Source organism: Mustelus asterias, chromosome 5, assembly GCF_964213995.1.
Source record: "Mustelus asterias chromosome 5, sMusAst1.hap1.1, whole genome shotgun sequence".
Taxonomy (NCBI): Eukaryota; Metazoa; Chordata; class Chondrichthyes; order Carcharhiniformes; family Triakidae; genus Mustelus; species Mustelus asterias.
The window spans coordinates 98,593,885-98,618,704 of record NC_135805.1 but is presented as its reverse complement, the minus strand read 5'-3'; the positions used below and the strand labels follow the sequence as shown (position 1 = coordinate 98,618,704).

The 24,820-nt window shown below is 43.4% G+C and overlaps 1 protein-coding gene across 2 annotated transcripts in view; it reads left to right on the top strand.

The window, feature by feature from the left end:
• The window catches only part of pla2g7 (phospholipase A2, group VII (platelet-activating factor acetylhydrolase, plasma)), a 76,297-nt gene that overhangs the window by 31,249 nt on the left and 20,228 nt on the right, over positions 1-24,820 (top strand). For both annotated transcript variants that reach the window (XM_078213745.1, XM_078213744.1), the window contains exon 5: positions 7,534-7,602. In XM_078213745.1, the coding sequence (XP_078069871.1) occupies positions 7,534-7,602 (69 nt within the window). The remainder of the gene's footprint in view (positions 1-7,533; positions 7,603-24,820) is intronic.

Genomic DNA, 24,820 nt, shown 5'->3' with positions numbered 1-24,820 from the left:
CAATTGAATTCTACTTGTTTAACTATTTTCTTAAAAATGTGCTTTTTTTACTCATCCCTTCCTTCCTTTTGAAGATCTCATTTTAAAGATATATCACAATTCCACGATGTTGGGATAGTACTTCAGTACTTTGCCAAGTGGCATAAGTTCTAGGTACTATTTGAACTTCAATTGTGTTCATAACTATATAGACACCAGGAGACAGTTGGGTGAAATAACTCAGGAAGTTTTTAAAGTTGTAAATTAATGCTAAACAAAAACAGGGCAGGACTTACTAGTATACTATGGCCCTTGGGTGCAAGTTGATACTTGTTTTCTGTACTCTCCCATTAACTTCTGCTTCCCTGTGGACAACACCCTCTTGCTGCACAAGGTGTGAATACATTCATAAGATATAGGAGCAGAATTAGGCCATTCAGCCCATCGAGTCTGCTCCGCCATTCAATCATGGCTGATATGCTCCTCATCCCCATTTTCCTGCCTTGCCCCCCATAACCCTTCAACCCATTACCAATTAAAAATCTATCTAACTCCTCCTTTAAATTTACTCACTGTCCCAGCATCCATCGCACTTCGGGGTAGCAAATTCCACAGATTCACAACCCTTTGGGAGAAGTAGTTTCTTCTTAATTCTGTTTTAAATTTGCTGCTACTTATTCTCTCATCCTAGAATGCCCCACAAGAGGAAGCATCTGCGCCACGTCTACTTTATCCATATCTTTTATCACCTTGTGTACCTCAATTTGACCTCCCCTCATTCTTCTAAATTCAAGAGAGTATAGGCCTAAACTGTTCAACCTCTCTTCATACGACAAACCCCTCATCTCTGGAATCAATCTATTGAACCTCCTCTGAACTGCCTCCAATACCACGACATCTTTCCTCAAATAAGGGGAACAAAACTGTGCCCAATACTCCATGTGCGGTCTCACCAATGCCTTGTATAGTTGCAACAACCTTTATATTATCTCACCTTTATATTCTATTCCTTTAGCCATAAATGCCAACATTCCATTCACTTTCTTTATTGTCTGTTGTACCTGCATGCTAGTTTTCCGTGACTCATGAATGAGGATACCAAGATCCCACTGCACTGGAATACCCCGCAAGTCTCTCCCCATTTAGATAATAAGTCGCCTTCCCATTTTTCTGATCAAAATTCATGACCTCACGCTAAACTCCATCTGCCACATTTTGGCCCACTCTCCTAACCTATCCATATCCATTTGTAAGGTTCTTATTTCCTCATTGCAACTTATTGTACCGCCTATTTTTGTGTCATTTGCAAATTTGGCTATAGAGCCTTCTAACCTGTTGTACCTGTTCATTCTCAGATACTTTCGACCAGTTTGCTTACTCTAAGGTTTTACCCCGGTGTCCTTATTTGCAAGATGGACAAACTCAAGTAAAGGTTCAACAAGTTTATTAATAATAACACTATTAACCCTCAAATTACCCACATAAAACAAGAGAATACCCCAGATTCAAATATACTACCCGTAAAGATGGTTTGGTTGAACTGCAGGCTTGATTCTCTGAGTCCCTCTGGTCCGTCTTCACGAAGGTGAGTCTCAATGGCAGCTTCTTCCTTCTCTGGTCAGTCTTCCAAATGGTCACTGCCGTCTCCCCTCTCGAGTCTTCGCTCCTGTGTGACTCGAAGTGTGTCCCTTTATCCCCCAGCCTGCTTGCCTTTCCAGAAACTTCTCTGGCTTCCGGCCAATGAGGTTCCAGCAGGGGGGTTCCAATACCCAGTGGGTTTCTTGATGTCTGCCTGACAGGACACCAGGGTCCGCCCCCAGGTGTCCAGCTCCATGTTGTTGAACTTGTTATCAGTTAAGGTATCAACAGGAACTCTTGGTGACAGAAAGTCTGGCCCGATCTGGGCTTCTAACAATAGGCCAGTGCATTTCAATGAGGTGTAATGATCTCCTGCTAAGTCTCGATAGATTGTAATGACCTTTTGATGGGTGGTTGATGGGTCAGTCACAGACACGTTTGTGTATTGTACAATTGGCCTGCCTGAGGTTTGACTGTGTTTGATTTTAATATGCCCAATTCTTTAATTTAGGATATCCAATTTTATCAGCTTTAAAACTAGGCCCTGTTTATATCACCACAAACCCTATATCCACGTCATTAATATAGATTGTAAATAGCTGGGGCCCAAGGACCGAACCCTGTTGCACCCCACTAGTTACTTCCTGCCATCAAGAAAATTTTTTAAAATCCTGACTGTCTGTCATCTGTCCATCAGCCAGTCATCTATCCAAGCTAATAAATTACCCTAATCCTATGTGATCTAACCTTGTGAATTAACCTTTCAGATGCCATCCAGAAGTCCAGATATACTACATCTACAGGACCCCCATTATCCATTTTGCTTTTTACATCTTCAAAGAACTCTAGCAAATTAGTCAGACATGATTTGTCTTTCATAAAATCATGCGGACTCTGATGGAGCGTTTTGACTTTTCAAATGTCCTGATATTGCTTCCTTGATAATTGATTCTAGCACTTTCCCAACAACAGATGTTAAACTAACTGGCCTGCAATTTCCCACATTTTGTCTCCCTTTTTGAATAAGGGTATTACATTAGCATTTTTCCAATCCACTGGAACCTTTCTAATTGGTTTCTTGAGAATGATGGTCATCAAATGATGTCATTTCCCATTGAGCCCTAATTGGTCCTCTTAAGATGTCAATTACTTGTGGGACCTCCCTCATCATTAAAGTTAGTTTGTTACTTTACGTACTTGTTAAGATGTTTCATGATATCATCTTTGCCCATGTGTTTCAGATAGCGGAAATATGCTGTAATTCCCTCATGATTGATATCTTGAGCTCATTGTCTCAGACTTCATTTAATTGGTATTACATCAGGCTTATCAGTGACTTTCTAGAGGTCATTTTGGGTGATGTTATCTATCTCTGTGGTTATTTGGAATGAGTAACTTTCCTTTTAAAACAAAGGATAGAGTGGTAAGGTTGCTTATAACCTTAAAACTAATAAAGAAGATGACAAAGATAGTGCATATAGTGTTATGTATAGAATATAGGAGGGAATGGTTTGAATGTCTGCTTTTATTTGAGATAAGACAGCATATGATGTTTGGGAACAAGGATTCATCTGTCCAGATATCTAATTGATTTATTATCAGTATGTCCTGCAGGGCTTCATTAAAACAGCTGCTTATCAATGTGTTTTTGCTGAGAGAACTGCTTTGCCATAGTGTGTTCTCAGTCTTTTGGCTAAGATTAAGGGGGGCAATTCTTCCAAAAAAAAAACTTTGTGTAAAAACTGGAGTAAATCCCGTTGGTTGTTTCGGTGGGAGTTTCAAAAAAAGTTCCCACACTCTGTGCACTGCAGAGTGCACATACGTGAATCACGCAAAAAAGCAGGGGGTGGGGCCTATTCTGCTGGTGAGCCTGGCAGCATAGCGCTGAGCAGGCCACTGCGCATGCGCCAATCTGTCAGTGCCAAGACCAGTGCATGTGCAATAACCCTGCACTGTTGGCCTATCGATTGCTGGTGAGCCCTCTGACCCAACCCCCCATGGCCTGATAACTGGCCTCCCGGATGTGTCCAGGCCACCCTCCCAGTAGGCCCCAACCCATGGCATTGCCCGGTGCCTGGTGGGCAGTGCCAAGGTGGCCCCTGCAATTGCCACTTTGCCCCTTCAGCTGTGCCAGTGGACCCAAGCTGGCATTACCAAGGTGACAATACCCAGAGGGCACCCACCTGGCTCTTGACCCTCTAGGGGGCCTTAATGGCCCGCCCTCCTTCACTCCAGTAGGGTTGGACCACCAGCTCCCTGCAAGTGGGGAGCTATAGTAAACTCTGCTGGAGTAAACACCCCTGGCAAGCGGTGGTGGGGGGGGGAGGGGGGGAGTACATTTCCGGCGCAGAGCTGACTGTGACGCAAATCCGGCTGCCAGAGACTCACGGCGCAACCCGCAAAATGGCCTCCGCTTGAGTCTTCCAGCTCCACCTCATCACCCATTCCCCCATCCCTCAAAGTGTCTGACTAAGCCCAAGATAGGGTTCAAAGCCTTATTTGTCAGCTTCGATTTTGTTTATCTTTCTTGTGGGGGACCTTGAATTGGATTCAATTGGTTTTTGAATTTGGTTTTTAGAGCAAGCAAGGAATGGATTTGCGTTTGCCTGGTCCACCCCAAGCATTTGTCTTGTAACTTTAATAGAGTGTGCTTTTTGTTGTATCTGTCATATAAGTCAATTGAAAATACTAAGCTTGCAAAGTTACAGAAATTACATATGAAATCAATGCTTGAAAGTAATTGGTGTGCTAAATATAACACAACACATTCCACTAATCCATATTAAAATTTAAAAGAACTATAGTGTTACAGAATTCTAAACTTACAAAATCAAAGGTTGTTACATATTGTGAAATAAAGTGACTGCTTTTAAACATCACAAGTTAAATTGCACTAATTTAATGCACAAGGCTGAATGTTTAAGCACTTGTTTTTCTTTGCACAATAGTCCTTGCAACTGATCATTTCAATTGCTAGGGAGATGTATGATTCCACGCCAGTAATTGTTCAACTTTGATGTCTTGTATCATTGGCTTATGGGCCATATGTTTTTCTCCCTTGTCAAGTTTGAGTGTGATGAGCTAGTGTCTCAGAATTCAGCATAAAATCATAGTGGGTTGACATAGTTTGATCACTTGACTAATGCCAATAACTAAACTATAAACTAATTCTAAATAATTATCAAAATTAAACTTTCCTATCGTGGTTTTCATTGATATAAAAACAGTCATATGTTTTTATGACTTTCAACTGTTTAACCTGGAAATCCAATCTAGTTTAGCCATTATGGAGATTCATACAGAAGGATTTGAGTATGTGTCATTGAATAGCAGTTAGGTGAGAGAGCTCTGACTGATTTTTCTACACCTAGGGCTTGACAATCTATACCCCAAGGGTACTAAAGGAGGTTAAAATAGTGGATGCGTTGGTTGTCAACTCACTCCTAAAATTCTGTATATCTGGAACAGTTCCTGCCCATTAAAGGATGGCAAATGCAATCTCACTTTTTAAAAAAGAATGAGGGAGGGAGAAAAGGGGGAATTACTGACCAGTTAGCCTAACATCAGTATGTAGGGAAGTAGTAGGGAAAATGCTTGTCTATTATAAAGGACGTGATAGCAGAACACTTAGAAAATATCAACTAGATTAGACTCAAAGTCAACATGGCTTTATGAAAGGGAAACCATGTTTGACAAACCATGTGGAGATTTTTGTGGATGTCACTAGCAGAATAAATATGGAAGAACCAATGGGTGTGGTACATTTGGATTTTCAGCAAGCTTTTGATGATGTCCCACCTAAGAGGTTAGTGTGCAAAATTAAAGCACATAGGATTGGGGTAATATATTGACATGGACTGAGAATTAGTTTGCTGACAAGAAACAGACTAGGAATAAATAGATAATTTTTACACTGGCAGGTAGTGACTAGTGGGGTCCCGGCAGGGATCAGTGCTTAGGGCCCAGTTATTCACAATATACGTCAATAATTTGGATGAGGGAACCAAATGCAATATTTTCAAATTTGCTGATGATACAAAACTTGGTTGGAATGTGAGTGGTGAAGAGGCTGTTAAGAGTTTTAAGGTGATTTAGAGAAGTTGAATGAGTGGGCGAATATATGGCAGCTGCAGTATAACATGGATAAGTGTTAAGTTATCCACTCTGGATGGAAAAACAGAATGACGGTACTACCTAAATGGTGATAGATTGCAAAATATTGACATACAAAGGGACCTGGGGGTGTCCTAGTACACCAGTCACAGAAAGTAAGCATGCAGGTGCAGCAAGCAGTTAAGAAGGCAAATGCTTTGTTAGCCTTCATTGCAAGAGGGCTTGAGTACAGGAGCAAGGATGTCTTCCTGCAGTTTTACAGGGCCTTGACGAGACCACACCTGGAGTATTGCGTGTGGTTTTGCTCTCCTTATCTAAGAAAGCATATACTTGCCATAGAATGCAGTGAAGGTATGCCAGACTGATTCTTGGGATGGCAGGATTGTCATTTGATGAGGGATTGGCTTGACTAGGCCTGTATTCACTGAAGTTCAGAAGAATAAGAGGCGATCTTATTGAAACATATGAAATTCTGTCAGGGCTGGATAGAATGGATCAGTGGTGATGTTTCCTCTAGCCTGGGGAGTTTAGAATGAGGTGTCAGTTTCAGGATGTGGGATAGACCGTTTCGGACTAAGATGAGGAGAAACAATTTCATTCAGAGGGTGGTGAACCTGTGAAATTCTCTACCACAGAAAGCTGTGGAGGCCATGTCACTGAATATATTTAAGAAGGAAATAGATTTCTAGACTCTCAAGGCATTAAGGACTGTGGGGAGAGAGAGCGGGAATATGTTACTGAGATAGAGGATCAGCTATGATGATACCGAATGGTGGAGCAGGCTTGAAGGGCCGAATGGCCTACTCCTATTTTTTATGATACATGAGCATATTGTACTGTGGTAAGTTGTCACACCTTCTACTGCTACCTTAGGTGAGTTCAGCTGATGTGACAGAGTTTAGCAAATCTAGCAGATACTGCTGTATCTGTTGGGTGCAAAATTCAAGGTCAAAATAAAGAATTCTGCAAGAAGGCAGAAGGATGATTTGTCAGCTTTTGGAGAAACTCTTCATATTTCCCCCGTCCCTGTCTTTTACCAGTCTTTTTCAAATTACCTTGCCACTTGTATTCTGCAGCTAAAATTATAAATTAGAGACTTGCTACTAGAACTTTGGTAATGTCACTATATAACTGGCTAATAGAAGTGTGTACGTGCAGACCAGAGTGACTAGACCATTTCATTTTACGGTTTATCCTTTCTACTGATGTGCCTCTCCATATTTACTTGACTGAGATTATCGCTGTGTGTGAGCAGATGTTTGTCTTGTATTCAGCATTAGAGGGTAATATCTGATCACACTATTCCATCTTCAAGGATGGTGAGCCATTATAGATTGGTGGATAATATCAGGAGACTTATTTTAGCAGCCAGTCATCTGATCATGCACATTCCAGCAGAAGGAAGTATATGTAACCCGATTGTGGAAAATTCTGAATTTTGCAAAAGAAAACCTGCTTTTGTAAACTGGGAGGAATATGGAAGTGACCAAGAATTGTAACTTGATTTTGTAACCATGGGGTGGATGAATTGATGATGTTGAATGAACAAGAATGACACTACTTCAAAATAATTCATTAAAAAGTGAAGTATTTTGTGGTGCTCCTTGAAGCATGACAAGGTGCTATATACCCTTTTGGTTGCCTATTTTGTGCCACACATTACTGTCAAAAGCAGGCCTCCCATTGTTAATAATGCTGAAGTCCAATTGCCTCCCAGTTGGTCAGACCTCACAGCATTGGACCCAGTGTTTACACAGAGATTGTAGAGCGGAAACTCTCAGAAGAACAGGTATACCAATTAGTGAGATGTTAAATTCTTCATGCTTCACCCAGAAATTAAGCTGCATTTCTTTCCTTTTGTAGGACCTTGTATTCGGCGATATGCATTGAAGTGGCTTCACAGGGATTTGTCGTCGCTGCTGTAGAACACAGGTGAGAAATCAAACTTGAAATCCCACTCAACAAAATCCTTTGAGCAAATTGCATCTGAATTATGCATCTTAACTGCAGACTTAGAAATATTGTTAGGGAAAGCATAGAATGTTCAGCCAGAGGATGTTCAGTTCACTAGGTAACTTGGCACGAATGAATTCAAATCCCAGCAGTAATTAATGGTCCAGCTTGCTTACCAGCATATGTAAGGGGTTTGCCAGGGTTTGGAGCTGGAACACCACTTAATAATATAAAACAAGGTAGGTGCTGTCAGATGGTACAGTCAGATGGTACACACTGTTGCCATTGTGCACCAGTGGTGGAGGGAGTCAGTGTTCAATGTTGTGGATGGGGTGCCAATCAAACAGGCTGCTTTGTCCTGCATGACATCGAACTTTTTGAGTGTTGTTGAAGCTGCACTCTGCCAGGAAAGTGGAGAGTATCCTTTCCGCTTCCTCTTGCATTTCCATCTGGTCTCTCACCTCTCCAGTCATTCGCTCCCTGTTGTAGAGCAAATTGTGCTTCATCCCTTTATTTGTGTGTTGATCCCACCTTTCCACTCTCATTGGCATCTCTTTTCTTCTTCCCCAGTTCTATGGGGATCTGTTAGCTAATGCACAGCCAGACTCTACTCGGCTTGGAGGAAAAACTCTTGTTCCAGGTGACCCTCCTGCAGTGCAACAAAGGCACTTGCCTCATGGCTCCAGCCTTTATTGTTCCTTTTATCTATCAGGATTCAAAAGGTTTGGTTCTTATTTTCTTACTCAAGCATATGGGGCAAAGAAAGAATAGTAAACCTCTGTTGAAGTAACATGGGAGTCACGTGCTTGGATGATCAGAGATTAAAGTGTGGTAGAGTCATGAAGGGGTTTGAATGTAAGGAGGGACATATTTAACTCCATTCACTGGGACAAGTACAGGAATCATTTTAGTACAATAGTTTGCATTTATACAGCATCTGCCAGAGGTACAATCAGACAAAGTGTATGTTGAGATGCTTTGAAGGATCACCAAAAGGTTCATCAGAGAGGTGTATTAAAGGGGAAGAGAGAGGTGGGTGGGTTCAGAGAAGGTCTCCCAGATTGTATAGCCTAGATATATGAAGATATGGTAATCAAATGTAGGGCAAAGGGAGAGGGTATTCACAAGACGTTAGTCAGAAGAATGGGTATTTTGTTGAGCTGGGCTGAGGCTGAAGGAAGTTAAAGTGATAGGGAAGGGTGAGACTATGACAGGATTTATACTTGTGGATGATCATTTTAAATTTGAAGGGTTGGGAAACCGGCGATTGGTTTCAGTCAACAAGGAGATCATTGAGTAGAGCTTGGTCTGCGATGGAGACCAGGGAATTTGATAGTCAAAACCAGAGGCACATGGGTGCTGATGGGAGCCAAATAAAATGCCATCAGTTTTTCTAAGATTGAGCTAAGGGAAATGCCATCTCACCAGTGTTTATTGTCTGGTTGACGCAAAACTGAAGCCCTGTGAAATGAAGGAGGTGATCAAACAGACACAGGAGGAGAAGCCATTTAAGAAGATGTAATGTCTGTGATGCAGTTACGAGTGGAAATAGGAGAAGTAACATGGAGGTGGATTGTAAGGAGCAGGGTGGATTGAATGATTACATGTAGTGATCAAGTATGTTGAGAAATAGTTTGCCACAATCACCCAGGGTGTCACTATTTTGACCAGTGCAATATGGTCAGACGGAAAGTCAGAGATGAGGCTTAGTTTCAAAGAGAAAGCTATGCAAAAGAGTTTTTCAGTAAATATCTGAGAATATTACAAAATAACATTGTTCTATATATATGGATAGGTGAAGGAATGTTGTGTGTCTATATGCAGATATGGGTTTGTGTTTACTGTATGAAGGAGAAATTTGGAGTCTAAATTATGAATATTTACCAAAGGAGACAGCTGCATTCAAAAACCCACTAATAACCAATTTTCCTCATTTATTCAATCTTCGTAAATAGTCAAATATTTCCTCAATCCCATTGGGGACAAATTATTTACCAGTGATATTTCAATTACTATGTTGAGGTGGTTTTGTTTTGAGGTGGATTCTGTTTTTCCAGTGTCACAAGTGTCATGCCACAGAAATTTTCCATTTCTGAAAAAAATGCGCTATATATTATTAGATTCTCCTTCGGGCAGCATTCATTTTTAATCCTATAGATATTGGGATAACTTATTAATTTTCATACAGACATTTGACAGATGCTGGCCAATGAATTATGTCAGACTGATTTACATTCATTTGGTCTCTGCAGCCACTGAGCAATGCTGTCACCCAGCTCCACAGTTTATGTGGCATGTCAGAGATTCTTCCTAGAATAGATATCCACGACCTTCCAACATCAGCGACCTTTCAACATAGCACTAATCCTCCAGGGTTTGGAGGAACTACTTCAATTGTTGGAAAGGAATTTCTGTTCAAATGTAATTGTGACACTTGTACATGAAGTAATCAAGACTAAATGACACTGCTCTGTCTCTTCCTCACCAAACAAAGTTTCCTGAAAGCTTCTTCACAGAAACTGAACCATTTTCAACAAGGACACCTGTTTGTAGTTAGCAATTTTCTTGTAAAATAATAAGTTGCCAATTATGGAAGAGTACCATAAAAATCCCAAATAATAGTTTGTGATCTTCATTTCATAGACCAGAGGCTGAGATTTCCCCACAAATTGGCAAAGGCCAATGGCAGGCGAGAAAAGCAGTGTTGAGTCCACCAATACTGATGGTAGCTTCCACCCACCACCCTCACCCCCCATATAGTGCGGCATTTAGTGCCAAAAACGTTTAGCCATGGGTTGCACACCGTATTGCTGGTGGGGCGGCCTCTGATTTGCCTGCCCCATCATCACCTCAGCGCTGCAATCATCGGGGTGCCACGTTTAAAGGCCACCGCAGCACACAGTAGGTTGCCAGAAAGTGATGGTCTGCCAAGAAATCTGCCTCCCGCATTTTTGGTTGCCTCCCTGGAGAGATTGCTCAATGGAGTTGGGGCCTTTTTACTCATGCTCGGGAAGAAAACCAGCCAGCAAGGTCACTAGCCCAGCATGGGAGGCAGTCGCAGTGATTGTGAGTGTGAATGGCCTGCAGAAGAGGACAGCCATCCAGTGCCGCAATCGGACGAATGATCTTCATTCTGCGACGGTTGGTCACTCTTCAACTCACACACCCATTTCACATCCACATTGATCTCACTCATTGCCAGCTACACACTTGCTGCCTCACGCACACACATTCACCTCCCTTGCTAGTTTTGTCCTCATCACCTTGCCAGTCACACTCACCATCGACACTTGCCAGACATCCTTATCATCTGCCCTAGCACGTGTCCTACCTACATTCTCTCCATCTGTTCTCAGGAGAAACTGGCTCACAATACAAGGGAGAGATCCAAAATGGATGGAGGGATGCCAGATCTCAAGGTCCTCATGAACTTTGAGGACAGAGCCATTCAGTAAGCCAGGGTGGATGTCGACTGTTCCTGTGGTAATAAACCAAGTGAGACCCAGCACTGCATCATTCATCAATCAATGCACTTGAGTTCTGTCTCCTGTTTCGCAGGGCCCTGCCATGCCATACATCAGCATCAGCAAAATATTCCCGCTGCGACTTTAGCCTTTTCACGATATTTTCTGTTCCCATCACTGATACCATCCACACTAGTGGGAGCCGAAAATCCCGGCCTAGCCCTGACCAGCCATCACTGTTGTAAAAAGTGAATTCCAAGCGTGTAAATGAATAACTTCAGTAGTTTATTGGCAAAGTGGGTTCAAGATTCTTACTTTTTAAACTTGTTCGCATTTTGTCAAAAATAAGTAATTCCGAGATTCATCCTCTCAGCCGGAATATTTTGCTGATGCTGATGTGTTCTATTGTTAAGGGGACAGACCAAAGGACAGGTCAAATTTCACGGGTCACTGCTAAGCTAATTAGAAAAGGGCATTAAATCTCCACAGTGTCTAAGCTAGTTGTCTTGTATACACTGTCAGTACTGGAATAATGAATGGCAAGTTTGGGCGGCACGGTAACACAGTGGTTAGCACTGCTGCTTCACAGCTCCAGGGACCTGGGTTCGATTCCCGGCTTGGGTCACTGTCTGTGTGGAGTTTGCACATTCTCTTCGTGTCTGCGTGGGTTTCCTCCGGGTGCTCCGGTTTCCTCCCACAGTCCAAAGATGTGCGGGTTAGGTTGATTGGCCATGGTAAAATTGCCCCTTAGTATCCTGGGATGCGTAGATTAGAGGGAGTAGCGGGTAAAATATGTAGGGATATGGGGGTAGGGCCTGGGTGGGATTGTGGTCGGTGCAGACTCGATGGGCTCAATGGCCTCTTTCTGTACTGTAGGGTTTCTATGATATAGGCAACAGGAGAATTGCAAAGTCATCAATTTGAAACTGGTGAGTTTGAACACTATAGTTAAAACTGTGTCTATCCTCTGGCTGGAATGTGTAGCACTTTGCAGTAACTGCCTATTTTCTATGTCTGTTTCTTGGAAGTTCCAATTTTAACCCTTCGGACCTATCAGACAGATACGTTCTGTGCCTTCGGACCTAGAAAACTTCCAAGAAACCTTTTCCTCTTCTCAATCTACCTTATACACATTCTTGGGGGGGGGAGGGGGTGGCTGCCCATTTAATTTTATTTTGATTTCAGGTCAGCTTTAAAAATGCCAGTTCTATCAGGCTCCACCCCCTGCTTTTTTTGACCGTGTCAGAAGATCTGGATTGAAAACCTGTCTGTGTTTATGGGAGAAACACGCTGGCTTTCAGTTGGAACTGGGACTTTGCCATTTCTTTGGTAAATTCTGCCCTGAATCTTTGCTCCCTTTTCCTTATTTTTGTTTCAAATGCTGTGCACTTTGCTGTACAGGACCTTTTAATTAATTGCATCCCTTGCTTTATTTTCAATGGTAATTTTATTCTTATGTTCCATAACCGTATCTATTCCCTGACTGTTTTCCCTTTTCTCTCATCTCCTAATTCTTTTATCATTGGGTCTATGTTATTTTCACTAGATCTTGCCACCTGCTTCCCAACCCCACCCTGGACTTGCTAATTTATAAAGTCCTAGCTACAACCCCATCTACATTGCTGCTAGGCCAGAGGTTACTTTTTGGTTCAGGTGGACCCTTTCCCACTAATGCATTTCATTGCTGACCCATTACTGGTGCCATTGTCTCATGAAATGAAATCCCTCCTTAGCACACCAATCTATCAGCAATGCATTCAGCTTTCTGGCCTTATTTGTCCCATGTCATTAGCATATGGCTCAGTTAGCAACCCCAAGATTGCCATCCACAGGGTCCTATTTTTAAAAAAAATTAATTCCCAACTTCCAATATTTCTTTATCAAGCCATCTTCCCTTTTCTCTCCTATGTCATTGGTTCTGACATGGGTCTTGACAAATGGATCTTTCCCAGACCCTCTCCACTTGCTGCAAGATATATTGGGCAGAATGGTGACACAGTGGTTAGCACTGCTATCTCATGGTGCGAGGGACCTGGGTTTGATTCCCAGCTGGGGTCACTGTCTATGCAGAATCTGCACGTTCTCCCCGTGTCTGCGTGGATTTCCTCCGGGTACTCTGGTTTCCTTCCACAGTCTGAAAGATATGCTGGTTAGGTGCGTTGGCCATGCTAAATTATCCCTCAGTGCATCCGGAGTGTGACGACTAGGGGATTTTCACAGTAACTTCATTGCAGTGCTAATGTAAGCCCACTTGTGGCACTAATAAATGAACTTAAAAATATCCTTTGCCCTTGCAACAAATAGAAAACAAACTCTCCTAGACTCTTGGTCACATCTGCAGAAAATAATATCTATCACTCCAATTGTCAAATTCCCAATGATTGCGACCATTATTTTCTGCATCATCCTCCTTTGGACCGGCTCCTGCTCTGGTGCCAGCTGCAACCTGTATCCTTCCTTATCCTACACTGTACTTGTCAGATGGGACCCACACGTGCAGGACCTCCTTAGCTATCCCCCTTGGCTTCCCCCTTACCCTGTTGACTGACAGACACACTCTCTCTCCCTGCACCAGTGCTTTCCTCCTAAAGGGTGAAATTCTTTCACTCTTAATAAGTTGGAGTTTCTCTAACTCTCACTCCAGTTTCCAAGCTGGAGTCATTCAAGGCAAACATTGCCTTTGCTGTCACTTCTAATCTATCTTTTATTTATTTATTAGCAATGATTAATGACTACAACTGAGAATCATATGAGGTGATTTTTCTGCCCCGTTTGACGCAGGCATAAATCCCTTTGTGGCTGGAAACTTTTGCAAGAGGGACATGATGGGATTTACGCTGAGCAGATCTCAGAATGAGATCTTCCCCACCCCAAGCCGGCGACATAATTCATTCACGCCCTCACTGGGCGTAAACCTGATTACCATTCATTTAAATATAATTAAATATTTAAAACCGTCTTAACGCCATTTCTTCTGGGAACATCATACATCACACCAGCATGTGGAAACCTAACGCCAGCAGGAATCACTACTGGTCTTCAAAAATGGAGACCAAGAGTGATGGCAATGAAGGGGACTCGGAGGCCAGTGTAACCCCCGGGTGGTCAGGGACATGACAGTGGCACCCTGGCAGTGCCAACCTGGTTGATACTGCCAGGGGTGGGGCCTGTAGGTGATCCGGGGCTCACTTCATGTGTGAGGGGGCGGCGATGGAGCATCTGATGAATGGGGAGTAGGAGGCCCAATGCTGGTGATTAGAGACACTGGGGTCTTTAACGTTGATTTTAAAGAAAGAGCACTCTGATCTCTCTGGAGTTGGATTTGCCAGTGTCTTTAGGCCCAGCTCCTAACAATGACAGTGCAAAACATACCTCTGGCTTTAAAATGGCAAAGTGTGGGAAGATCTGGACAGAAAACCTGCCTGTTCCTCTGGGGAGAAACACGTGGTTTTCATTCTGAACCTGACACTTTGCCACTTTTTGAGGAAAGTTCCACTCCTTGTATTAATCAGCTGATGCAATAGTTTGATTTGAAATCAATTACTGATTTATGTATTCTCGCAGGCAGAATTTGTGTCTCATTTAACTGACCATGATTAGTACATTTGTGGAATGGGGGTGGATATTCTTCCCTCAGTGAGAATTCCAATTAAATAGTTTGGGCAGCAAGTTTTCTCATTTTAAAAATAGAGGGGGTTATTTTTTATTCCACACTTGGGTTTTATTCCACACTTGGATTTTAAAATATGATACCTCACTCAACTGTCTCACAGTCAGGAAGGTCACATGCAAATGATAGTAAAACAATATGGTTGCAAGTTTTATAATCATCTCAGTCTCTTTCATGACAGGCCTGTAGTTTCTTAGATGGAGCTGATGCTTTAATGTTGTCTGTCTGGTAAAACAAAGGATTCTCAGTAAGTTGCAAAGCTTCCTATCGTCTAATATCCAACAGGTTGTTTCTTAGGTAAACTCAAAGTTGGCACAGATTTGGAGAAGTCTTTTTCCTACTCTCGAGGTATTGCTGTTTATTGATTTGGTTGCCTGGATGGGTTGCAGCTCGTTCGATGGCTTTCATTGGCATCCTCTCTGTCTGAAAGCAGCTTCTTCTGGTTTAAAAATAGACAAACAAAATGGTTTTCTCATCATGTGACCTCCATAAGTTCAAAGTACTTTTTGTTTCAAACAAAGGCTAATGTGTCTGTTTATCCCAATCATCCTGTGTTGTTGTTCAACACCTTTAGAGTTCGAGACAGCCATTGTCTTTTGTGTTTGAATGACCCATTCAATTTTGAAATTACCCTTTTGAATTAGTTTCAACATCAATCTGGAATGTCTCTTTTGTTCTCTCTTGAGACAGGGGAGCAGTTTGTATTCACAGAAGTCACCAACTTTTGCAGCTTTTTGCTCAGTTTTAAAAATATAAAGTATTGACAAAGTCCAAAATATCCCAAAACATGACTGTATGTGTAGCAGATACTTGTGTAAATTAACTTTGTTTAAAGACAGACAGTTTCATCCACTTAGACAAATTTGATCCCTCAGATCTATTTTAGTATACTTGGCTTCCTATGCCTGTTTGTTCCTAAAGAATATAACGCTTTTGATTAATGAGATAGATAATAAATTAATCACTTGGCTGTGATTTCTCAGTTTCTCTGCTCCTTGCTGTGTGCTGATGATACCACGTTTTTCCTTCTGTTTGGTGTCAGCTGCTGCTCACTTCCATCGCTTCTATAAATATTAATTTTTAATAGTTATGTTGCAGACATGAATTCCATTGTTAGGGATTTTCCATGGCCTTTCTGCTGATGTCACTGTCACTGTGGGCAAATGGGAGAATCTCCAGGACGTTGGCTCTGTTGTTTAGCAGGGAGGGACAAAGAGGACTAGAGCAATAGTTATAGGGGACTCTATAGTTAGGGCTGCAGATAGGCGTTTCTGTGGATGTGAAAGAGACTCCAGGATGATATGTTGCCTCCCTGGTGCTAGGGTCCAGGACATCTCTGAACGGACAGAAAGCATTCTGAAGGGAGAGGGTGAACAGCCAGTGGTCGTGGTACATATTGGTACTAACGACATAGGCAGGAAGAGTGATGAGGTCCTGCAGCAGCACTTTAGGGAGTTAGGTAGAAAGTTAAAAAGCAGGAGCCCTTCAATGCAAGGAGCGTAGCAGGTAAAACAGACGAACTTGGGGCCTTAATGCGCACGAGGAATTTGGATGTGGTTGCGGTGACAGAGACTTGGTTGAAAGAGGGACAGGACTGGCAGCTGAATATTCCAGGGTACAAGTGTTTTAGGCGAGACAGAGGAGGGGCCAAAAGAGGTGGGGGAGTAGCGGTATTGGTTGGAGAGCATATTACAGCGGTGCAGAGGGAGGACAATTCGGAGGAGTCGTGTAGCGAGTCACTCTGGGTGGAGCTTAGAAACAGGAAAGGCGCAGTCACTATGTTGGGGGTGTACTACAGGCCCCCCAACAGCCCAAGGGAAGTGGAAGAATGGATATGTCAGGAGATACTGGATAGGTGCAGGAAATATAGGGTTGTTGTAGTGGGAGACTTCAATTTCCCTGGTATAGACTGGAAATCGCTGAGGGCAGGGACTCTGGATGGTGAGGCATTTGTAAAATGTGTACAGGAGGGTTCGTTGGAACAATATGTGGACAGCCCAACTAGAGAGGGGGCTATACTGGACCTGGTGCTGGGGAATGAGCCCGGTCAGGTCTTCAAAGTTTTGGTTGGGGAACATGTGGCAAATAGTGACCACAATTCTGTTAGCTTTAGGATAGTGATGGAAAAGGATGAGTGGTGTCCCAAGGGTAAGGTGTTGGATTGGGGGAAGGCTAACTTTATGGGATCAGGCAGAAATTGGCAGCTCTTGATTGGGAGAGGCTGTTTGAGGGTAAATCCACATCTGGTATGTGGCAGTCTTTTAAGGAACGGTTGTTAGGGCTACAGGACAAGCATGTGCCTGTAAAAAAGAAGGATAGGAAGGGTAGGATTAGAGAACCGTGGATAACCAGGGAAATTGAGGGACTGGTCAAAAGGAAAAGAGAGGCGTATGTTAGGTCCAAGCAGCTAAAAACGGAGGGAGCTCTGGATGAGTATAATGAAAGTAGGAAAATACTCAAACGGGGAATTAGAAGAGCAAATAGGGGTCACGAAATGTTCTTGGCAGACAGGATTAAGGAGAATCCCAAGGCATTTTATTCATACGTTAGGAACAAAAGGGTTGTTAGGGAAAAAATCGGACCTCTCAGGGACAAAAGTGGGGACTTATGCTTGGAGCCCAAAGAGGTAGGGGAGATCCTAAATGAATACTTTGCGTCGGTATTCACTAAGGAGAGGGATGTGTTGACTGGGAGTGTCTCGGAGGGGAGTGTTGAACCGTTGGAGAAAATCTCCATTACAAAGGAGGAAGTGTTAGGTTTGTTAGAGAATATAAAGACTGACAAATCCCCAGGGCCTGATGGAATCTATCCAAGGCTGCTCAGGGAGACGAGAGGTGAAATCGTTGGGCCTCTGACGCAAATCTTTGTCTCGTCACTGGACACAGGTGAGGTCCCAGAGGATTGGAGGATAGCCAATGTGGTCCCGTTAGTTAAGAAGGGTAGGAAGGATAACCCGGGTAATTATAGGCCGGTGAGCTTGACGTCCGTGGTGGGGAAGTTGTTGGAGAAGATTCTTAAAGATAGGATGTATGCGCATTTAGAAAGGAATAAACTCATTAACGATAGTCAACATGGTTTTGTGAGAGGGAGGTCATGCCTCACGAACCTGGTGGTGTTTTTTGAAGAAGTGACCAAAATGGTTGACGAAGGAAGGGCTGTGGATGTTGTCTATATGGACTTTAGTAAAGCATTTGACAAAGTCCCTCATGGTAGGCTAGTGAAAAAGGTTGGATCCCATGGGATAAAGGGGGAGGTGGCTAGATGGGTGGAGAACTGGCTTGGTCATAGAAGACAGAGGGTGGTAGTGGAAGGGTCTTTTTCCGGCTGGAGGCCTGTGACTAGTGGTGTACCGCAGGGCTCTGTATTGGGACCTCTGCTGTTTGTGATTTATATAAATGATCTGGAAGAAGGAGTAACTGGGGTGATCAGTAAGTTTGCGGACGACACAAAACTGGCAGGACTTGCAGATAGTGAGGAACATTGTCAGAGGCTACAGAAGGATATAGATAGGCTGGAAATTTGGGCAAGGAAATGGCAGATGGAGTTCAATCCTGATAAATGCGAAGTGATGCATTTTGGTGGGAATAATGTAGGGAGGAGCTACACGATAAATGGAAGAACCATAAAGGGTGTAGAGACGCAGAGGGACCTGGGTGTGCAAGTCCACAGATCTTTGAAGGTGACGTCACAGGTGGAGAAGGTGGTGAAGAAGGCATATGGCATGCTTGCCTTTATAGGACGGGGCATAGAGTATAAAAGTTGGGGTCTGATGTTGCAGATGTATAGAACGTTGGTTCGGCCGCATTTGGAATACTGCGTCCAGTTCTGGTCGCCACACTACCAGAAGGACGTGGAGGCTTTGGAGAGAGTACAGAGGAGGTTTACCAGGATGTTGCCTGGTATGGAGGGGCTTGGTTATGAGGAGAGATTGGGGAAACTGGGGTTGTTCTCCTTGGAAAGACGGAGGATGAGGGGAGACTTAATAGAGGTGTATAAAATTATGAAAGGCATAGATAGGGTGAACGGTGGGAAGCTTTTCCCCGGGTCGGTGGTGACGTTCACGAGGGGTCATAGGTTCAAGGTGAAGGGGGGGAGGTTTAACACAGATATCAGAAGGACATATTTTACACAGAGGGTCGTGGGGGCCTGGAATGGGTTGCCGGGCAAGGTGGTGGAGGCGGACACACTGGGAACGTTTAAGACTTATCTAGACAGCTATATGAACGGAGTGGGAAAGGAGGGATACAAAAGAGTGGTCTAGTTTGGACCAGGGAGCGGCGCGGGCTAATTGTTCCTGGTTTCTCGTTTCAAGGCTTCATTCTATGATCATCTTGCTGGTGCCAGTACAGAGTGAGACTGCGGATAGTTGGGAACCTGTCTCGGGGGCAGGGAATTCAGATGGTGTTCGTGGAAGTGGAAATGACTAGGGTTGGGAAGCATTTTGTGATCAGGGCCATTGTGATCTCCTGGACTCGTTTCGATCGCCTCAGGGGGTCGGAGAGGAATTTCCCAGATTTTTTTTCCCCATATTGGCCCTGGGGTTTTTCACTCTGGGTTTTCGCCTCTCCCTGGAGATCACATGGTCTGGAATGGGGGGGTGGGGGTAAGTTAATAGGTTGTAATGAACAAAGCATCGTAGCTGTGAGGGACAGCTCGGTGGATAGGATATTGGTATGTAGATAGGCTGGAAAATTGGGCGGGGATCCTGGATTCAGGATTCAATCCTGGACCGGGGAGCGGCGCGGGCTTGGAGGGCCGAAGGGCCTGTTCCTGTGCTGTATTGTTCTTTGTTCTTTGTTCTTTGTTGTAATCTCAGGATTACTCCCTGTGCCACGTGCTAGTGAGGCTAGGAGTAGGAAGATAGTGCAGCTCAACGCGTGGCTAAACAACTGGTATACAAGGGAGGGTTTCAGATATCTGGACCATTGGAGTCTCTTCCGGGGCAGATGGGACCTGTACAAGAAGGATGGGTTGCATCTAAACTGGAAGGGCACAAATATTCTGGCCGGGAGGTTTGCTAATGTCACACGGGAGGATTTAAACTAGTTTGGCAGGGGGGTGGGAACCAAAGCAAACGTGAATTAGCTGAAGGAGAACGAGAGAGTAGGGCCAGTAAGACTCAGCGAAACAGCAGGCAGGGTGGGATTGCTAATCAGAGAGGTTCTGGTGGACTGAAGTGCATTTGTTTCAATGTGAGAAGTGTAACAGGTAAGGCAGATGAACTTAGAGCTTGGATTAGTATTAGGAACTACGATGTTGTTGCCATTACAGAGACTTAGTTAAGGGAAGGACAGGATTGGCAGCTTAGCATTCCAGGATACAGATGTTTCAGGCAGGATAGAGGGGGATGTAAAAGGGGTGGGGGAGTTGCACTACTGGTTAAGGAGAATATCACAGCTGTACTCCAGGAGGACACCTCGGAGGGCTCATACAGCGAGGCAATATGGGTAGAGCTCAGGAATAGGAAAGGTGTAGTCACAATGTTGGGGGTTTACTATAGGCCACCCAACTGCCAGTGGGAGATTGAGGAACAGAGATGTAGGCAGATTTTTGGCAAGGTGTAAAAGTAACAGGATTGTTGTGGTGGGAGATTTTAATTTCCCCTATATTGACTGGGACTCACTTAGTGCTAGGGGCGTGGATGGGGCAGAATTTGTAAGGAGCATCCAGGAGGGCTTCCTGAAACAGTATGTAGATAGTCCAACTAGGGAAGGGGCCATACTGGACCTGGTATTGGGGAATGAGCTCGGCCAGGTGGTCGATGTTTCAGTAGGGGAGCAGTTTGGGAACAGTGACCACAATTCAGTAAGCTTGAAGATACTGATGGATAAAGATAAGTGTAGTCCTCAAGTTAAGGTGCTAAACTGGGGGAAGACTAATTACAACAATTTTAGGCAGGAACTGAAGAATGTAAATTGGGGGCAGATGTTTGAGGGCAAATCAACATCTGGCATTTGGGAAGCTTTCAAATGTAAGTTGATAGGAATTCAAGACCAGCACATTCCTGTAAGGATGAAGGATAAGTATGGCAAGTTTTGGGAACCTTGGATAACAAGAGATGTTGTGAGCCTAGTCAAAGAGAAAAAGGAAGCATTTGCCAAGGCTTGAAGGCTGGGAACACACAAAGCAAGTGTAGAATACAAGGAAAGTAGAAAGAAACTTTAGCAAGGAGTAAGAATGGCTAAAAGGAGTCATGAAAAAGCATTGACCAGCAGGATTAAGGAAAATCCCAAGGCTATATATATAAGAGCAACAGGGTAACCAGGGAGAGGGTTGGCCCACTCAAGGACAAGGGAGGGAATCTATGTGTGGAGCCAGAGGAAATGGGCAAGGTATTAAATGAGTACTTTGCGTCAGTATTCACCAAAGAGAAGGACTTGGTGGATGATGAGTCTGGGAAAGGATGTGTAGATAGTTTGAGTCATGTTCAGATTCAAAAAGGAAGAGGTATTGGGGTTCTTGAGAAACATTAAGGTAGACAAGTCCCCAGGGCCTGATGGGATATACCTCAGAATACTGAGAGAGGCAAGGGAGAAAATTGCTGGGGCCTTGAGAGAAATCTTTGTATCCTCACTGGCTACAGGGGAGGTCACAGTAAGAAGTTTAACAACACCAGGTAAACTTCTTACTGTGTTTAGCCCAGTCCAACGCCGGCATCTCCACATCATGACTACAGGGGAGGTCCCAGAGGATTGGAGAATAGCCAGTGTTGTTCCTTTGTTTAAGAAGGTTAGCAAGAATAATCCAGGTAATTACAGGTCGGTGAGCCTTACATCAGTGGTAGGGAAATTATTGGAGAGGATTCTTCGAGACAGGATTTATTCCCACTTGGAAATAAGTGGACGTATTAGTGAGAGGCAACATGGTTTTGTGAAGGGGAGGTCGTATCTCACGAACTTGATTGAGTTTTTCGAGGAAGTGACGAAGATGATTGATGAGGGTAGGGCAGTGGATGTTGTCTACATGGACTTCAGTAAGGCCTTTGACAAGGTCCCTCATGGCAGACTGGTGCAGAAGGTGAAGTCGCATGGGATCAGAGGTGAGCTAGCAAGGTGGATACAAAACTGGCTCAGTCAAAGAAGTCATGATGTGGAGGTGCCGGCGTTGGACTGGGGTAAACATAGTAAGAGCTTTAACAACACCAGGTTAAAATCCAACAGGTTTATTTGGTAGCAAATGCCATTAGCTTTCGGAGCCCTGCTGACGAAGAAGCAGGGCTCCGAAAGCAAATGGCATTTGCTGCCAAGCAAACCTGTTGGACTTTAACCTGGTGTTGTTAAAACTCTTATTCGGTCAAAGAAGACAGAGGGTAGCAGTGGAAGGGCGTGTTTCTGAATGGAGGGCTGTGACAAGTGGTATTCTTCAGAGATCAGTGCTGGGACCTTTGCTGTTTGTAATATATATAAATGATTTGGAGGAAAATGTAACTGGATTGATTAGTAAGTTTGCGGATAACACAAAGGTTGGTGGATTTGTGGATAGCGGTGAGGACCATCAGAGGATACAGCAGGATAGAGATCAGTTGGAGACTTGGGCGGAAAGATGGCAGATGGAGTTTAATCTGGAGAAATGTGAGGTAATGCATTTTGGAAGGTCTAATACAGATAGGAAATGTACAGTAAATGGCAGAACCCTTAAGAGTATTGATAGGCAAAGGAATCTGGGTGTACAGGTACACAGGTCACTGAAAGTGACAGTGCAGGTAGAGAAGGTAGTCAAGAAGGCATACGGCATGCTTGCCTTCATCGGCCAGGGTATTGAGTTTAAAAATTGGCAAGTCATGTTACAGCTTTATAGAACCTTAGTTAGGCCGCACTCGGAATATAGTGTTCAATTCTGGTCACCACACTACCAGAAGGATGTGGAGGTTTTGGAGAGGGTACAGAAAAGATTTACCAGGATGTTGCCTGGTATGGAGGGCATTAGCTATGAGGAGAAATTGGAGAAACTTGATTTGTTCTCACTGGAACGACAGAGGTTGAGGGGAGACCTAATAGAAGTCTACAAGATTATGAGGGGCATGGACAGAGTGGATAGTCAGAAGCTTTTTCCCAGGGTGGAAGAGTCAATTACTAGGGGGCATAGGTTTAAGGTGCGAGGGGCAAGGTTTAAAGGAGATGTATGAGGCACATTTTTTACACAGAGAGTAGTGGGTGCCTGGAACTCATTGCCGGGGGAGGTAGTGGAAGCGGATACAGTAGTGACTTTTAAGGGGCGTCTTGACAAGTACATGAATAGGATGGGAATAGAGGGATATGGTCCCCGGAAGGGTAGGGGGTTTTAGTTAAGTCGGGCAGCATGGTCGGTGCAGGCTTGGGGGGCCACTGCCTGTTCTTGTGCTGTCATTTTCTTTGTTCTTTGACGTTGCAGTCAGCATTTTTATGCTACAGTAGCTGGGTTGAGCCAGATAGACCACAGTGGTGTTTTGTGGACCTGTGCTACTATGTTTCTATGTCTATGTTCCCTAAGAGATCTGATATTATAACTGTTTTTATTAGCTTCGATGATGGCCCAAAAATTGCTGGAGTGGCACATCTTTCACAAACAATTTGATCTTGACTTTTTAACCTCACCCTTCAGATAACATATTTCCGTCACAAATTGTGAACTGATAATGGCACAGAAATGTCAACATCACATCTGAAATCTAATGAACATTGTAGACAGTGGCTTATCGCCTGAACCAATTTTAAAGATAAAGAAACAGAGCAAACATTGGAGAAAAAAAAGGGCAAATTAGAGTATAATTGGATATAGAAAGAGAAATTGCTGTTTTTTGAATTAAAAAAGACAAAAACAGTCCTCACACCTCATTGCCCCATCCACTCTCTCGATGGCCCCTCATAGTCCTGATACCAACCTATGCCCTCATGTCCCCACCCACTACCCTTTGTTCTTGCCCCTTCTATGCCAGCTCACTTAGTACTCTTTGACAGTTTTGACATTTCCAAAACATTTGTGCACTTTTTACACAAAATGTTTACCTTTAACACTTCCAAAGAATGCCTTACCTCTCCCATAAGATGTCTGGGAACCATATCCAAAGGTTACTTTGCCTATCCAAAGGAGTATTCTGGATATTCAAAAGAATCTATCAAGTTCAAACCTGTTGTTACCTGCACATTTTGGGGTTCACACGCCTGGCCTACCAAAATCACATTTCATTGGAGGCAGCTGCTTCTATAAATCAATCGGGTGTGAACCCCAGTCTTACTCCAGGTCCCCCCCATGTGAAAACAGGAAATGCCATGATTGGATGCAGGACTTAGAATTTCCGAATTTCCAACCATTTCTGGGATTTTTGACACAACCGAGAACCTCTTCATCAGAGTGAAAATTTGGGCCATTCTCGTTTGTCTACTGTATCCCAAAATTATTTTCTGAATGAAATCAAAGAGTCAAAATATTAACATCCTGAAAATATTGCCTTCCAACATTAACAGGAATATGGATGACAAGATTAACACAAAAATACTGCCAAGGCAGATAAAAAATTTAGAAAACCGCCAGGAATTACTTCAGAGAGTGAGCCTCCAGTTACATTGTTCCCTTCTCGTGCTGTAAAGTTGTGTTTCGTGTCAGGGCGATAAATCATTCACAAGGTACTTATGACATGAGTTATGTACCCTTAATGGCTGCAGGGAGATTAATTTGGATTTGTGGGGCAAATCCAGCAATTTGATAAAATGCATTTGATTTCAGTGGAAAGGCTTATGGGAAAAAAAAACACTTCAAATTGGAATAGTATTTCTTTACTTGCCAGTATTACAGGAGCAAGCTGTCTGCAGACAGCTATCTGACTGTTTCAAATTGTTCCTGTAAAACATTATTTTACATTTCTAATATCTATCAGTCCATCAACTATAAACATTAATGTGCAACTTTTCCCCTTTCAATCCTGAACTCTAATAGAAAAGTGTCAACAAATGCTAATATTCACCATGAGATTGGAATCTTCTTATGGGGTACAATAGTCTATGTGAAAGTGGCTGTGGAAAGCTGAGACATCATTCCATTAAGTTTCTGACACACTAGGATTACTTGTGCTGACATAAGAATTGGA